Here is a 17,936-nt window from a genome sequence, read left to right on the forward strand (position 1 = left end):
ACCAAAATGAAGATTTCTCTTAAAAAGGTCTGCATTAGAAAATTTGCTACGTTTCTGGCTACAGGACTGTGAAGCACCAACTAAATAGCAAATTTGAAATTTAAGCTTGATATTCCTAGACTTTTGAACACTTTTAATGGAAAAGAACCGCTTGTTTTCCTTGGGCTTACAGAAGAAAAACAACACTTATGTTCTGTTGACCTTCCATCCACTGCAAATTATTGACAGTTTTGTACAGATGCAGGAGTCTTGTGACAGAGTAGAGAGTTGAAGGATGGAATAGTACACAACTTGATAGAGCTTGATTTCTGAAGATGATCAAAGTACAATAAATACTGAGTGAAATATTGAATATCATCTTGACAGTCTAATTATTACAGTATTATAAATATGAGAACTGATTAATATTGCCATTGAATTGAATGGGGAAATTGAAGATTGGTGTCTTGATGCTGAGAGGATTGAGGTAGTGGATGCTTGGGATCCGGAGATGTGTTGTAAAATTATTTTATGGATTGTGTGTAATATGGCCAAATGTTTCACCGTGGTTTATTTATTCAGTCCAGTGTGCAAATGGGGAGGGGCACAGCCCCCAGTTTGACCTATCAGTCAGTCAAAATGGTCATTCAGGGAACTGGAGTGGTCACTATGTTCATCCCAGATTTAAGGTTATAAAACCTAAAGCCAGGAGCTTTATTTTTTGCTCTTCAATTTTTCAAACCATCTAAAATTGGGTCAACCTCTTTAGGTGCAGTCATTCGGGGGGGCCAAGATTGTGTGCCCCCCAGCAGAGTTGTAACAAGTCAAGTCATTTCATGGTCGAGTTGAGTCATTTCTAGCAATAGCTTGAGTCAGGGGCGTAGCCAGCTTTCTTGGTCAGGGGGGGCAAAAAAAAATTCAGGGGCACACCTGAAAACAAATTGCAGTTGCAACATGGAATTTTTTTTTTTAGAGAGACTTTCGAGCTTCCAAAAAAGGCTTTATTGGGGCGATATGCGCGCATAGCGTGCAAAAAATTTTGATTTGACACTATTTTTGCCCATGATCAAGACGAAAATGGCTTTATTGTGGCAATGTGCGCACGCTAGCGCGCAAAAATTTTGTATTTGACACTATTTTGGCCCATGATCGGGGTGAGTTTTGATGAAAAAGGGGCTCCTTGCCCTTTTTCTTTTCCTTTGCCCTTTGGTCAGAGGGGCACTTTTTTCTTTCATTTTTTGTCAGGGGGTCAAGTCAAATGACCAGAGTCACTGTACAATCTCTATTTATAGGAAAATGTCAAGATCCGAGTCGAGTCATTCCATTTTTGAAAAGTTGAGTCACAAATCATGACTCGTTACAAGTCTGCCCCCAGTCAAAAAAATTCTGTGCACACCATTGTATTTATTATTTCTGTAGGTCTACATGTATACATCAATTTTGGTGTCAAAATAATTGTACAAGTTTTCTCTATGCAAAGACACTTTCATGCTTGATGTTGGTTGTTGAATATTAAGAGTGATGAACGTTTAAAATGATCAAGGGACTTTTGGAACACCTTGTAGCATGTCAACATTAAAGATGTAATTGACTTTATCGCTTTTTTATATGTCATACCTGAAGAGTTCAGATGCATAAGCTGTGGAGCACGTGTGGCCGAGTGGATAAGGCGCCCGACTCATAATTCATAGGTTGCGAGGTCAAGCCCCGCTCGTGCCAACTTGTTGTGTCCTTGGGCAAGGCACTTTATCCTCATTGCCTACTGGGGGATGGGGTGTGTTGGATTGGATGTTTGTATAGTTGTTTGTTTAATGTTGCAATATTGGCACTGATTAAGCTGCTGCCTGCAAATTGCATTGTGTCTGTTTAAGTGTGTTTAATGTACAATTCTAGCAATTTGACCAGCGGGTCACCATTAGAGTTTGAAATAAAAACCTTCCTTTAAATGGCATTTTCAAACTTTTTGAATAAAACCCATCAACATCTAATAATGCTACAGCTTTAAATTAAATTGGGGTCCACGAGGAGGCAAAGACAAAAAATGCTGTTGGGCATCATTTTAGTCCCGTGTTACTCTGATAATTGCATGAGAAGTGCGAAAAGATTTGCAGTGGTACGCTATTTTAGATCAAAATTAATGTTAAAATTTGTGTTACCAGACCAATTTTCAATTTTACTCAATTTGGGGGTTGGGGGTGGGAACTTTCTATTTTTGGGGGTTGATGAGTTAGCAAACTGCAAACCAACTCATTTTTGGGAATCAACCCCCTAATCCTCTCTGTAAAGACCACAATAGCAATAAATAATATGATTTTTAATTGATTATGGTACATGTATAAGACAAAATACTCTGCTTGGGAAAAACACTCTGTATGAGAAAAGGCCAATGACAAAATGGACTGAAATGCTTAAAAACCACTAGTGAAGGCAATGAGAAAACCCCATCTACATGCCCAACCAACCCAAATTTTGCATTTTGGAAAAATATTTTTGTGATTGTTAGTCATTTAAAATATTTTGCAAGAAAAGAAAAAAAGCCCATAAAATAACTGACCAACTAAGGTCCGTCTGTTAGTTTGTAGAACAAGTTTTTTTTCTCCTAATGGGAAATATTATTTAATTGCTTCAATGAATTTCAATGATCATTGCAAGAATAATACAATTGTATAAAACTGAAATACATGTGTGAATTGTGTTGTTACAATATAAACATCTCAAAAAAAGTAACTAACCCCCCTTAAATAATGACCATTATTAAAAAACGGGTGATTATATTACAAATCTGTAAAATGTGTTGGAAGGAGAATTTATTTCTGCACATTTTGACACCTCATTTGTAGCAATTGCCTAAATATTGATGTCACAGCGTACATTTAAATCAATGTAACCCAAGATTTGAAAGTAGCAGTAAATTGTATTGATTTTGTATTCAGTGTAATGGAAGGAAACCTGTGTAATGATATCTGAGTGTTTTTGTATTGTAAAAATTTGTATGTAAGTGCAACTTTCAAATCTGGACCTCACTACATTAAATTGACTGGTGTTTTATTGTTATCTGGGCTATTGTATCAAATGAGGTGGCAAAATGCGCAGAAATAAATTCTGCTTCCAACACATTTTACAGACTTGTAATACAATAGTCCCTTTTTGAATAATGGCCATTATTTAAGGGGGGTTAGTTACTTTTTTTGAGATGTTTACCAGGCATGTTGACAAAAATAGACTTTATAAATTTTTGATCTCTTAGTGCAAAATTACTGAGGCAAATTAATAAATAATAACCACTTTGTGAATTTGAATGATCTTTGCAATCAAACACTTAGAAATTAATCAATCAATTTTGTTTAGTAACCGTAGAATTGCTGGCTCTCTCAAGGATATGTATAAAAGCAAATAAGTATCGCTATCAATAAATGTCAAGTCACACAGTAAAACAATCCTTTTATTATATTTTCTTGTTTGTGCATTGTAAATTCTAGTATTAAAGGCATATTCAGTGATTCCAGCAAAAGTAAAAACATTTAAATTATAAATTGTCTCAAAAAATAATACACACTGGTAACAAAAGTTATGTATATTATAGGGGCAAGGAATCCAGTTACTACGCTGGAATTTCAGTGACTCAAGACAAGCGGTACGTTATTTATGATAAGAAAAGAGGTACCGCTAGAATGTACCTCATTTCTTAACATATATAATGATCGAACCACTTGTCTTAAATCACTGAAATTTCAGTGAAGTAATTGGATTCCTTGCCCCTATAATATACATCACTTTAGTGTTGTTACCAGTGTGTAGTTATTTTTTGAGAAAAATGCAAAATTAGTCACAGAATTTATCAGGGTGAAGTGAAGGATAAATCTTTAAAATTGTTATTAGGTATTTTTGAAATGAAAAATTTGGCAAAAAACGAGGAAAACAGCAGTATTGATGAAGTTGAAGCCTGCAATACTAATTTATCTTAACCTTGGAATTACGGAAACCTTTGGGCCTCATAACTGCTAAATTGTTGGTCCAAAGTATATAAAAGTGTACATTTTTAGAATGGCAAAGACAGATATTTCCAGTACAGCGAGTCAAGCCTAATACGCAGTCTGTGTTATACTACACGGTTGAGTCGAGTGCAGAGCATCATGAGAGCTGTGTGAGATCTAGTGGAAAATAGGATTCTGTGATTGATTTTTGTCAAAATCTCAAGTGTTCCCTTCATCTAAATGAATTTAGATTTTCTTTATATCAAACGAAATTTCTTTATATCAAACGAAAGCTAACACTTCCCCCTATGGCACTTGTCCCCATTAGGTCAACAGATAATGCAATTCAATGTAATAGCAAGGCAAATGTGGTAAATCTGTTGAAAACTACCTATCCAAGCACAATTTTTGACCAAAATGTAGGTTTTAAAAGTCAAAACCTCAAGTGTTCCTTATTATAATATTTTTCAAATTTTATGTCATAAAATGAAAGAGCACATTTATATTGTCCATATACTAGCTTCATTTCCATGACCAATGGCCAATTCTCTTTAAATTGGAAATCTTGTGCAAAAAGTTACCATTTTCGCCTGTTTTGTCATACGGTTGTAAATTCAATGAAATTCAATGAACTATGACTTTGTAAAAAGAGCGCTTACAAATTGATATGTTGTGGATTCCTGTTTTCAATGGAGTCGCATGGACACACAGTCAGGGATTCAAACTTAGGAATCAAAATTCTTGAGAACACTAATCCTAGAAAATTCTATGTCAGTCTGAACACACCAATGGTCTAACCTAACAAAACAAGCACTTTTCATTTGTCAAATAAATGCAACTATTTTCATATATGCTTTGTCCTTTTTTGTATTTAGAATACTTTTCAAATGTGTTTTTGTAACTATAAATGAAATTTCAAATGCATTTTGTAACTGATGTTTGTATTAAGTAGTCTGTTGTGGTAGATTTATTATCGCATCTAATGAATCAGTATGGAAGCCATGCAGCCAAAAGTGCTCTATAATGATTCTGTAGGACAGATGTTAATAGACAATCATAATATCAAAATGTTTAGAAGAGTGAAGAATCTTTTCTGCTATGTTGCCATATTTGTAACCTGCATGTTCTATTCCATTTTCATTTTGGGTCAACAATAGACAAGAATTTTGTGTGAACTGCATGTGCATGTGAAGAAACAAAGTACGTATTTCCCCCATCTAATCTGCCTGTGTTTCGAATTTTGGTCCGTAAACCTCCCCAAGTTTTAGATGCTTGAGCGCACTGGGCAAAAAAAAAATTGGGCTCAACAATTCACAAATTTTGTCATCAAAATATATTTTTGTTGGTATGTTCACAAGTTTGTGCCCCTCACCCCCACTCCCCAGCCATTCTGAAAGCTTGGCTATGCTACTGAATGAATGAATACAAAGAAATCAAAATAAATAATTAAAAAAAACACCAAATAGATGAATACATAAACAATAAATATATATATACACACAAACAAGTAAATAAATAAATAAGCAAAATAGATGAATAAATGATTAATGTATTACTAGTATGTAAAATTGACATTACTATACTGTGAACCTGTCTGTGAATTGGGCGATTATTGCTCATTGAATATCGTCACTGGTTGGAATTTCAATATTGTATAGTTTTGAAAAAAATAGCAAATTATGTGTATTTAATTTGTTCTGTTTACAGACAGGTATTGACAGTAACCATGACGACGACCAACAAAAATTCAATTTTCTTGATTTCATTATGCCTTGACCTTGGTTGAGAATGAGTAAACAAGCTGAAAATAAGCTGATATTTACATGGATTTTACTTTCGTCAATTTCAGAAAAAAAATTTTACATGTTGTATTTGAGAAACATATTAAATGCATCCAAACATCATTCCAATAATCAATGCTTTTGTTCTGCATTAATGAAAAAGGTTTTGCATGGCGTTGTCATCAAAACTAAATGTCAGCTTAAAATGTGCCTACTATTTTCTTTACAAAAATGCTTAAGTTGAATACTGTAGTTATACATGAGTATGGAATAAGTATGGAATAAGTATTATACTAAGGGCTTGGCCTGTAGCCAGAATTTATTGGGCGGAGGGGTAAGGTGGACTAAAAAAGTGGACCTTTTGTTAATTTTCCTTCAAAAGAAGGCCAATTTCAATGTTTTTACCAAAAAAAATATACCTTTTGTGAATTTTTACTTTAAAAAGGGCTGATTTTCAATGTTTTTATTTAAAAAAGTGTACATTTGCATTCGGATTGGCATTTTGGTGTGTGTGTTGCACCCCTGGCTACGGCTTTGATAGCCGCAGTCTGTGGCCCTCACATACTTAGTGAGCACGTAGCGCGAAGAACCGGATGTTCAACCGAGCGAGTAGCACGCAACCTCTCTGGATAGTATACTAATAGCGAGCCTGAAAGTATTGATATGGCTTTGAATGCTTTTCAACCACATGCCCAATCCTCCATGCACTCCAATAGTAGGCCTACTCATTGACTGTCATCACACACTCATAATTGAAAATACATCTTATAATATTTTAAGGGGGTACTACACCCCTGGCCAATTTTGTGCCTATTTTTGCATTTTCCTAAAAATTATAGCACATTGGTGACAAGTAAGATATGTATATTATAGGGGCAAGGACTACAACTACTGTACTGAAAATTCAGCAACTCAAAGCAAGTAGTTATTGATTTATTGATCAAATATTGGTTTTCCCTCATTTTTGACTGTAACTCCACAACTGTTGTCAGTGCTGAAATAAAATTTCCAGTGCAGTAGTTGTAGTCCTTGCCCCTATAATATACATATCTTACTTGTCCCCAATGCGCTATAATTTTTGAGAAAAGTGCAAAAATAGGCACACAATTGGGCAGGGGTGTAGTACCCCCTGAAGGTTCTAAAAGGTTATTTCCTGTTAGATTTTCAATCAACTGAATTAAACATTCCAGTAATGTAAATGGAAAAAGGTCTCACTGATTTTTTTTCAAGAAAATGCATCTTAAAAGCTTCTTAAAATAGTCACTTCCTGTCAGATTACCAAACAACTGAATTAAAAATGCCAGTGAAAAAGGTTGCATGCCTCTTATTGGCAAGTTGAATCATGTTCTTAGCCCCCATGCCACCTGATCGATAAAACAAGTTATTTTAGAATATTTTCTAAAATTCAGTGTTATCTTAGAATATCTACTGATATTTTCCACTATTTTAGAGAATTTTTGTGTTATTTTACAATATTCTTGTGTTTTCTTAGTTTTTTTAGGATGTTTCTTTATTTTGCGTTATCAATCAGGTGACATATGGCCTCGTCAATGAGCAAAAATTTGAACATTTTCCAAAGGGGGGGGTACATTGTGGGTGTTTTTTCATTGAATGACCTTTGAAAATTTGGGTACAAAAACTCATACTCTGCAACTTGAGATCAATTTTGCACTATGATTATGTAATTGAGATTATTGAGATTATTATGAGGCCATTGTGGTCCATAGTGAATTGTACTGACATTGTATATATTTGTTTTTAATTTCAGGGGGCTGGACTCCTTGGTATATTTGGGTGCACACTTCTCCATGAGGCTGGGTATGAAAAGGTTTATTGTGCTGATGTTAATGTTGATAAACTCAAATTAATATCAAGATTTGGTGCAATTCCACTTGTATCAGGTAAGGAATGGTTCAAATGTGTGGTTAATATAACCCAAATTTTGGGCATTCAGTGACATTTCTGGGGTGCTTTGGGGCTGAAGCCCCCCCCCGCACTTTGTTAAAAATCATGTAAAATCAGCCTTTTTTTGGTGATTTTAGGCATTGGGCACAAGAAAGTAGGATTTTAGGTTTGGCCAAATAAGAAATAAATTTGTTTTGTATTTACTTTCTGGGATCAGTCCACATATTTTTTGTATTTTTCAATTTTCATATTAAAGTTTTAAATACTAAAACTCGTAACCCTTCATATTAAGAAAGGGCCTCATCATTTTCCTGACAGTTGCCGAAAACTGCTAGCAATGTCAATTTACTTGGATTTAGTCACTTTAGCACAAATTTTTATGTGGCCTGAAATTAAAATTAGTGAATTTACTGTGTTTTTCGTGCTAGCACAGAAAATTTGATTTCACCAATGAACTTCCAACTTGGTAGGGTGATACAGTACGATGGCCTCTTGTGCTGTATAGTTTCTGTCATGAGTTTTATGACACTAGGCATCTATTCACTATGTGCCAATTATCCCTGGTCATTTCAAGTTCATCATTGTTCTAATTAATGATGATTGTTGGATTATTGGATTTTCATCCTTTTTTCTTTTTATTTACAAACCTTTGTTGTGGGGCTGCCTTAATTATGAACTGCATAATTCTAGTTTGAATATGAAATTGATTTTATTTCATTATATTTATCACTGTATGTAGGAATGTCAGGAAAGAATAATCCCAAGCTTAATGAGAATGATGTGGATGTTATCATTGAGGTATGTATAGTGAACTAAAGCCAAATCACCTAATTGGGAGAGCCCTTGACAGCCCCCCTTAGAGTTGGACAATTTCTAAAAAAACAGGTAGTTTTCAATGGTTATGAGCCCCTGTTATGGTATTATTAAAATGAGAAATGCGGCTATTGTTCATCGCGAATACATGCTTTAAGGGTATATGAAGATTACAAAGGAAAATAAAAGATAATAAAAAAGGCCATGTTTTTTCATCAGAAAATATTTTATATAGGCCTATGGTGTATTAGAAATCAAAATTTGACTATTTCTGGAGCGTGCTGAGTGAGGGACATAATCATGATAATGCTTAGATCATAAATTTCCAAACTGGAATTATGTCTGGTCTCTATTTTGACTGTAGACGAATGGTCAGGATTTGGTCGGCCATGACGGGTCCCCGCATGCACCAAACTGGTGTAGTGACTGCCCAATTGGGTGGATTAAAGCCGCTTAAAATCGATGTTAGATTCTTTTGTGTTGTAAACTGTCATCATTCTTTTGTCTCGTGTAACACGAGTGATAGAATGCAGTTTAAAATACCCTCCAAGGCCGCATTATTTCACATTTTATGTGAGATTAAGCCGACGGGGACCCAACTTTGGCAGCCATTAAGTGGGAAGGCAAAATCCCTAAAAAATGTTCCCTCTGGCTAACATCCATTCTGAGATTTTGATATACCTTTTTGGTAAATCCCATAAGCCTTTGCAGGTACCAGGTAGACCTGAGATGTCATCATTTGACACCACGCCTATGTGCACATCATTTAGCGAATATTGTTGCTGCAAAGCTGTAATGTGCACATCGTTGTGACGATATCAAAGGTCTACCCGCAAAGGGTTATACCGTAAAGATGAATTGGTAATGAGTATATTTTGTTTTGTATCACAGGCATGTGGAGCGAGTGCTGTAGTTGAAGAAGGGATCCAATTGTTGAAACCAGGAGGCACCTATGTACTTGTGGGCTTAGTCCATCCAGATTCACCTATATATCTACAGGGAGATAAACTTATTAGGAAATGTCTTACAATTAAAGGTTTGTACCCATTTCTTACTTTTTACTGTCCATGTTGGTTTTTGATGGAACCATTTTTAGTAAGAGTTCCATATGCAGTGACAGTGGGCTATTCTAGTTGAAACCCATATACCCCCTATTGAAGACCTGACCTTAATCACCCACACAGGAGGTGTGCATTTCAAATGGAGTCACCAATTCAGGTAACCCTGTTTTGTATTCACATTCCCTGTAAGGAAGGTGAAGGATATGTCTTCCATAGGGGGTATAGGGATTTCAACTGCGAGTGGAATAGCCCAATATACTGAAAATGGCCAGACCTACCCCAGTCAGACTAAACCAATCTGTGTTCCCCCTGTAGGCCAGCCTTATGTAGATCAGCTCACACTCTTGAGTTAGGATTAAAGTATTAATAAACTTCTAGTATGCCTTTGGTTTTGTTCTGTGGAACTGCTTCTAAAAGATACATGTGTGACTCTTTCTTTGAAATGCTTAAAATTGATTAAACTGATTGATATGATGTTAAAGGCCCTTTCAGTGATTTCACAGGAACATTAAAAAAAATGGAAATTTGTCAGAGTTGCTTAGAAATAAAGAATAAGTCTACAGAATTTCATTAAACCACTTTTCCCCTGAATACATCAACAAATTAGTCAAAAACAGAAGTTTTAGAAAGGTTTTCTACTTCAACTCTGAGAAAATCAGGGAAAATCGAGATTTTCGTGACAGTGCGCCACCAATCGACTGGAAAAACTTCCTAGTCCAGTGTTTCTAACACGGGGAAGTAGAGTCTAAATTGATTCAAAACAGACGCTTTTAAGCTACAATTTTGTAGTAGAAAACAAAATCAGCAATTAAAGGTCACCGAGGCAAACTAACGGTCAATTCAAATATGAAAAACAGTTAAAATTGTGTATTTTGTTTAAAATAGTAGCTACTGATGTAATAAGTAGTAGAAACAATACGCAGCGCGTGTTGGTGCGGGAGAGTGAGCTTCTTTTCGATCTCGAGTCGGACTTTTGTACTGTCAGTATCAAAAGTCCAGAATCATGCAAATGCTTTATTTTGTCTAAAATACACGGCTTTCGACCGAACCACTAGCAGGCTATGTTAGCACATCTATGCCAATTACAAAGGTACCAAAATCTGAATTTTGATGATTTTTACGATCGTCCGGATGAGCAAATCACTGAATGGGCCTTTAATACATATATTTGTAATTGAATCTAATTGAAGTCAACTTTTTATATTTCTTTTGTTTCAAAATACTAGGAGTACATAACTATGCACCACGGCACCTGAAATTGGCTGTTGAATTCCTCGCCAAGACATCAACCAAATATCCATATGAGAGACTAGTGGGACCACTGTATAAATTATCGCAATTTGAATCGGCCGTCAAGGATTCACTGTCGGGGAGATACTGGCGTGTTGGTATCATGCCTGGCGTGGAATAACAAGGGGATTCACTGATGGGGAGATACTGGCGTGTTGGCATCATGCCTGGCGTGGAATAACAAGGGGATTCACTGATGGGGAGATACTGGCATGTTGGCATCATGCCTGGCATGGAATAACAAGGGGAATCACTTACGGGAAGATACTGGCGTGTTGGCATCATGCCTGGCATGGAATAACAAGGGGAATCACTTAGGGGAAGATACTGGCATGTTGGCATCATGCCTGGCATGGAATAACAAGGGGATTCACTGATGGGGAGATACTGGCGTGTTGGCATCATGCCTGGCGTGGAATAACAAGGGGATTCACTGATGGGGAGATACTGGCGTGTTGGCATCATGCCTGGCGTGGAATAACAAGGATTCACTGATGGGGAGATACTGGCATGTTGGCATCATGCCTGGCATGGAATAACAAGGGGAATCACTTACGGGAAGATACTGGCGTGTTGGCATCATGCCTGGCATGGAATAACAAGGGGAATCACTTACGGGAAGATACTGGCATGTTGGCATCGTGCCTGGCGTGGAATAACAAGGGGGTTCACTGACGGGGAGAAACTGGCATGTTGGCATCATGCCTGGCGTGGAATAACAAGGGGATTCACTAACAGGGAGGTACTGGCGTGTTGGTATCATGCCTGGCGTGGAATAACAAGGGGATTCACTGATGGGGAGATACTGGCATGTTGGCATCATGCTTGGCGTGGAATAACAAGGAAGCATTTAATAGCACAGCTCTTTCATCGCTTTATTTTTATTTTTTTTAATTTATGTATAGCTTTATAGTTTTATGCTAAAAGACACACACCAATATGTGCCGTTCAGAAATTTGAAAAGAAGGGCGACCTTTAATGAAATGTCTCATATTGAGAAGAGACTAGTGATTCGTTCTTGATTAAAATGCAATAACCTTCTGGTTATGATGAATACTTTTCAATATTCCAAAAGAATCAAAAGTGGGGGTTATGTATTATAGTGGTCAAATCAAATCAAAAATTGACCCAACCATTGTGTTGATTTGTTTAAAAAACTCTCTAGTTCAAGTGTGGCATTTTAGATTTGTATTATCATTCACATTCCTATTAAAGTCCCATTCAGTGATAACAGCGAAAGTGTAAAAAAAAATTAAAATTGTATATAAATTGCGTAAAAGGGAAGGATAGGTCATTCAAATTGTCATTTGGTATTTTTGAAATGAAAATTTGGGAAAAAGCGAAGAAATCGGCAGTATTGACTATTGACGAAGTTGAAGCCCCATTCAAATACATGTAGCTAATTTATATACTGTCAGTATATAAATTACAGATTCATGTAAAATGCCTTATTTTGTCTTAAATACATGGCTTCATCCTCCGGCTGAACCACTGCAGGCTATGTTAGCACATCTATGACACTATGACAATGACAAAGGTACCAAAAGCTGAATTTTGATGATTTTTACGATCATGCGGATGAGCGAATCACTGAATGGGCCTTTAATTTTACAACATGAAATGAAATTCATTCAAAATGTTACCATGCACAAATACTGCCAGAAAGTTGAGTAAATTTGTTAAGTTCTCTTGCAAAATGAAACATGTTTGCATACATGGAAATGTGATTTGACAGCACAAAGTTAATGTTCATGCACATTAAAGCCATAATGTTTGATTTCCGCTAAATTTTAATTTTGTTATTCTTTATCCAAAATGTTTCTGTCCATTCTAAGCTTAAATATCAAGGTAAAGTGAAAGAAAAGTTGGAACTTATGTAAACATTACAAAAATGCCGAAAAATCAAGTTTGATAAAAATTAACCGATTTCATATTATAAGAGTGTACATTATGGCTTTAATACATGTACTTAATACACAGTCAACATTAATAGGTAAATTTTCACGGGAAAATTTTCTGGACACGTGACCAATGCGTATCAATGTAAGTATAACCTCGAGCCTGATCTCTGACCCCAAGCGGTGACCTCGCTTATTCAAGTCTTAGTAATTTTGAATTGGAATAGTATTTTTGACCGCAAATTTGATAGAAATTTGTGCATTGCAAATTTATTAAATATTATGTGATCTTAATTTCTTCACAATATCATCAAAACATAATTTTAAAAATATCTATCTACGGAAAAAATATTTATCTCACGGAAACTCTTATCATAATATTATTAACTTGCGACAAGTAACTTATTTCTCATCAAAGGAGGAATTCTTCCTATTCAAATACATTGGAAAAACACCCGCTGTGCTCATATTCCATAATGCTAATATGTCTGCGCCCATGGGTGTCACGTGCCCAGAAAATTTTCCTGTGAAAGTTTACCTATTAATTCTGACTGATACATGTACAATATTAATTATTTTTATGTATCACAGCATTGTAAGCTTTTATATCTGTTGGGTCAATATAATTAGGATGCTCATACTATTGAAGTAATAGATCTGGAGATATGCAGCTATATTCAGCATTTTTGTTGATTTAAAAGTATATCCGACAAGAGAATTATAGTGTTTAAGGGTATACGAGGTATTGTTGGTCGGTGCAGCCAAAAAAAATCGATTTTCATTATCTTTGGTGTTTTGCAAAAGTTCATTCTACAAATCATGTACTTAGAAAACTTGCTTAATTTATTGTTGTCAATGAGTTATGTACATTTTACAAAAGTGTTGTTGTTTCAACCCTCTTTACAACATAACTCAAGAACCACAGGACCTACAAAAGTATATCTGTGATATTTGAATTCTTCTATATGCTCACTATGAATTGAGCAATGCAATTTTTGCTAAAGCTCACTACCATTTGCAAGATGCTGCGAACTACTTTTTTTTGGCTGCTTCGACCAACAATACATCATATACCCTTAATATAATTGGATTTATAAAATGAAAGTATTCTGCACAATTGTATGAAATGCGCTATTCCATTTAAAATTCACACTACCCCTGTGGAAAATTTTGGAAATATTTAACACAGAGGTAGTATGTTTTTCAAATGTAATTGGTCAGGGTTAATCATTTTGAAACCCATACTCCCTCTGTATTATGGCTTTGTCTATATCATCCACAACTGGAGTGAGTATTTCAAATAGAAGTTACCCAATTGTTTATTATATTCAAAACTCATACTCCCTCTGTGAAAGACTCAAACTAACTCTTCCACAGGGGTAGTGTGGATTTTAAATGGAATAGCCCAATATTTTGATTATATAGAGATTATTACTTACTGTACTTTAATTAATCCTTCCCAGTTTTTAGCACAATAAGTAAAAGGCAATATTGTTAGATTTCTTTGAAAATAGATTTCCCCCTCCACAAAATGTTAGATTTCATATAGACCTATGTGTCCTGGATATACATCCTTTTAATTTTGAGCCAAGGATATTGGTTAAAATGAAAGAATGTTAGCTTTCGACATTTACTTATTTGATTGATTTTTCACCTGAAAATGAATAAAATAATAAAATAACCAAAGCTAACGTTAAATAGGGCACCTCAACCTAATGATGAATATTTTGGTGAGTCTGATTGGCTGAATTAAATCTTGAGATCCTTAGACAGTGGTGGCGCAAGGGGGGGGGGGTGGCATGGGGGAAATGCCCACCCAGTCAGAACTCCTCCCAGTTCCCCCCTGTTAAAACTCAAAATAACAACTTTTTGCAGCAATTTTGCACACAATTTGTTATTTTTGCACCCCCCCTTTAATTCACTTTTCCCCCCAATGCCCCCTCGAAAAAAAATTCCTAGCAGCTAGCACCGCCACTGTCCTTGGATAGTATTTGAAATCACAGATTTTGTAGCACATACAGGCCTTATTTGTCACAGGGTATTTTAGTTCACATTACAATTTTGTAAATTGACAAAATTGAGGGTGACATATCTTATAATATTGCTTTAAGATCTGGTGTTTCAAGATATATGCACAAACAGCACTGGCAAAAATAATATATAGTTATTGGCCAAATCATCAAATGCAGTATAAAGGTCTACTTTTGGCCAGAATGAACATTTCTCTTGAAAAGGTCTGTATTTGGAAAATCTGCACTCCCCATAAAACTAATTCTGGCTGTGGGCCTGGCCAGTGCTTTATATGCAGTTGCATGGCATAAAGTGTGAAATGTGTACATTAATAGGCCTGGCCTACTGTATTGTTTGAGAGTTGACTAAATGGACTCAGATGCAAATTTTAAAACAGTCTCTTTTTTACACAATTAACCATTGTGACCGTACGCAATGTGTGATGCTATAAATTGTTCCATATGTGTAAAACAAATAAGGCTACAAAACCCTCTTTACATTTTTACATTTCATAAAATATTTTTCCATTTATTTCCAAAGCGTTATCATACAATGTTTGTCTTTCATATCACATTCCTTTATGGTAAGCGTAAAGAAAGAAATGTATATCTTGGTAACAATACATACACTTAGCAATGAAAAATCTATTTTGTGATATAAAATGCCAGAAAATATTAACAATTCTAATTCAGTTGGTGCATCTAGTCAAGAATACACACAATTTGATTGGTTTCCTATATACATTATGACATGATAGTGGATATAGTCATATAAGACAGCGAGCGTGCCGAAACGCAATGGCGGCACCAGGGGTAGCGCAAGCACAAAATATCAAGGGGTCCAATTTAATTTTTCTGGACCCTTTGGTACCTGCAAACCAACATTTAAGGGGTCCAATGAGAATTTACGGAGTCCATCTGTCCGAAATTCTATTCTTTTACTGATTTATGCCTCCGTGCATTGTAAAATTAAGGAGTCCATACAGTTTTCATAGGACCCTTTGGTCACTTTCAACTTGTGATTTAAGGAGTCCAAAATCAAAAAATATGGAGTCCCTGGACGCACAAACTCCTTAAATGCGACCCCTGCCCGCGGCACGCTTGTAGATCCTTTATGATCGTGTGATAATGCGTTCGCGTAATACACATGCATGAATTAAGAACGTGATTCGGCGGCTTAGATGTTCATAACGGTTTCAAAACAAAAGTAACTTGATTTTTTCTGGAAAAAGCACTAACCTTTACTTATAAAATTATACTTAAACTGAATAAGAATGAGAATAAAAGATAGGATTTTGTCTTTTGCCTATCCAATATCATCATCGTGTTATAATGGATGGGCTGGCCAATTTTTTTAGTAGTGGATGCCGGCACAGCAATCCACTACGATTCTCTAATTTGCCCACAGAACAGATGAGCACAGATCCAGCATCATTAAGGCTCTCATTTTCGGAAATTCGCTCCCGGTACCCGAACTTTTTTCGAAGCGGTACCGGCACCAAATTGCAAAAAAGAAAGTTTTTTTCGGTTTTGTGTGTCTCTGGATTCTAGATTTAAATGCTAGGACCATGATTGACCTCAAAAAAAAAATTGAATTTTGCACATTGTTTTGTGTTTTTAATCTGAAAATTGATACATAGTTTTCATGTCATACTCTATTAATGATATCAAAATGCATTCAAATTCAATGCATTTTGATATCATTAATAGAGTATGACATGAAAACTATGTATCAATTTTCAGATTAAAAACACAAAACAATGTGCAAAATTCAATTTAAAAAAAAAAATTTTTAGGTCAACCATGATCCTAGCATTTAGGTCTGGGTCCAGAGACACTACAAAACCGGAAAAAACTTTGACAAAAAAAAATAAATAAATTTTTTTAAAATTTGGTACCGGCAGGGAATTTCCTGCCGGGTAATAGGATTATCGGGCGGGACTCGAATTCCCGGGACTCACTCAGAGCCTTAAGCATCATGCATGGCAGGTGTTTAAAAAAATGGTAGCATGCACTTACTTTTTTGGCCAAATGTGAAACAAACCATTTATACAGTCTTGCTTTAAAGCTTGTTTGAAGAAAATGAAGTTAAAGATACAAAAATGGCATTGTTTGTTGGTTGGTTGATTGATTGAAATATGTAAATATTAAGATGATGTTAAAAAACTAAACAGATCATATTTTGTATATACTCAGTATTATTATAACCAATACTTACTCCCTGTTCCTGAGAAAATCATGGACAAGAGGCAGCAGGACAGACACTGCTTATATCAAGCCATGCTCTCCTCTGACTTGTCTTAATCAGACAATAAGAGAATGATAGATGTGGTGTTTGAGAAGAAAGGGAGAGAGAGAGAGAGAGAGAGAGAAAACATAGAGAAGGGAGAGAGAGAGAGAGAGAGGATGAGAGCATTGGCATCTAGGCAGGGCTAGTGATCATATAGGTCACAATGGGGATACTTTATCCCCCAGCTGATTTCTAATGCTGCAGAAGAGAGGAAGAGAGAGAGAGAGAGAGGTGGGAGGGGGTGAAGGGGAAGGGGAAATTAGGGAGGTATAAGAACAAAACATGCAGCAGACAGGGAAGGGGTGTATAGTGAAAGGTAGAGTAAAATAAGGAAGAGAGAGAGAGTGAGAGAGAATAGAAAAATATTTGAACATACCATATGTACTAAGATGCAGCATTAAGAAGTAGTAAATATATCAATGCAGCAAAATGCTTATGCTGAAACTCAAACCTACTAGAAATAATCTACAAATAATGCATGAGCTTTCCACCAAGGTTGTTGTAATCCTTGCATATATGAATCATTTCATTTTATATGACTGTATAATATGTATCATTGCTACAACAATTCTAGATGACTATCTATATAGTATCTATGCTACAATACAGATGGATAAGCTAAAATTAGCAGGCTCTCTGGCATTTAATGCTCTGTGTGCTAGCTATAAGCTTTAAGTTTAACATAAAAAGTCCAAGTTTTGAGAAATTTTTTCAGAATATCAAGATCTATCTTATAGGAACCACTGAACCCATGCTAGGCTTGTTTGTACTCATTTTAATGCATTTTTCATGCCGATTCCAAATATGGTTATGGACATTTACAAATCTGAAATTTTTGAATTTTGTAAAAAAAAATTGAAACTTGTCGTCTGCAGTCGACACCCACGTTGAGAGAGTTCAGGGATAGTCGGTACAGTGCATGGTGGAATCAGGAAT

General features: G+C 35.7%; 1 protein-coding gene across 1 annotated transcript in view; it reads left to right on the forward strand.

Annotated features, from left to right (window-relative positions):
- LOC140171771 (L-threonine 3-dehydrogenase-like) overlaps positions 1-12,788 on the forward strand; it is a 47,840-nt gene extending 35,052 nt beyond the window's left edge. The window contains exons 4-7 of the mRNA XM_072195098.1: positions 7,503-7,635; positions 8,379-8,437; positions 9,344-9,488; positions 10,740-12,788. Of these exons, the coding sequence (XP_072051199.1) occupies positions 7,503-7,635; positions 8,379-8,437; positions 9,344-9,488; positions 10,740-10,924 (522 nt within the window). The 3' untranslated portion in view covers positions 10,925-12,788. The remainder of the gene's footprint in view (positions 1-7,502; positions 7,636-8,378; positions 8,438-9,343; positions 9,489-10,739) is intronic.
- The last annotated feature ends 5,148 nt before the right edge of the window (positions 12,789-17,936 follow it).

The sequence above is a fragment of the Amphiura filiformis genome, chromosome 15 (assembly GCF_039555335.1).
Source record: "Amphiura filiformis chromosome 15, Afil_fr2py, whole genome shotgun sequence".
Taxonomy (NCBI): Eukaryota; Metazoa; Echinodermata; class Ophiuroidea; order Amphilepidida; family Amphiuridae; genus Amphiura; species Amphiura filiformis.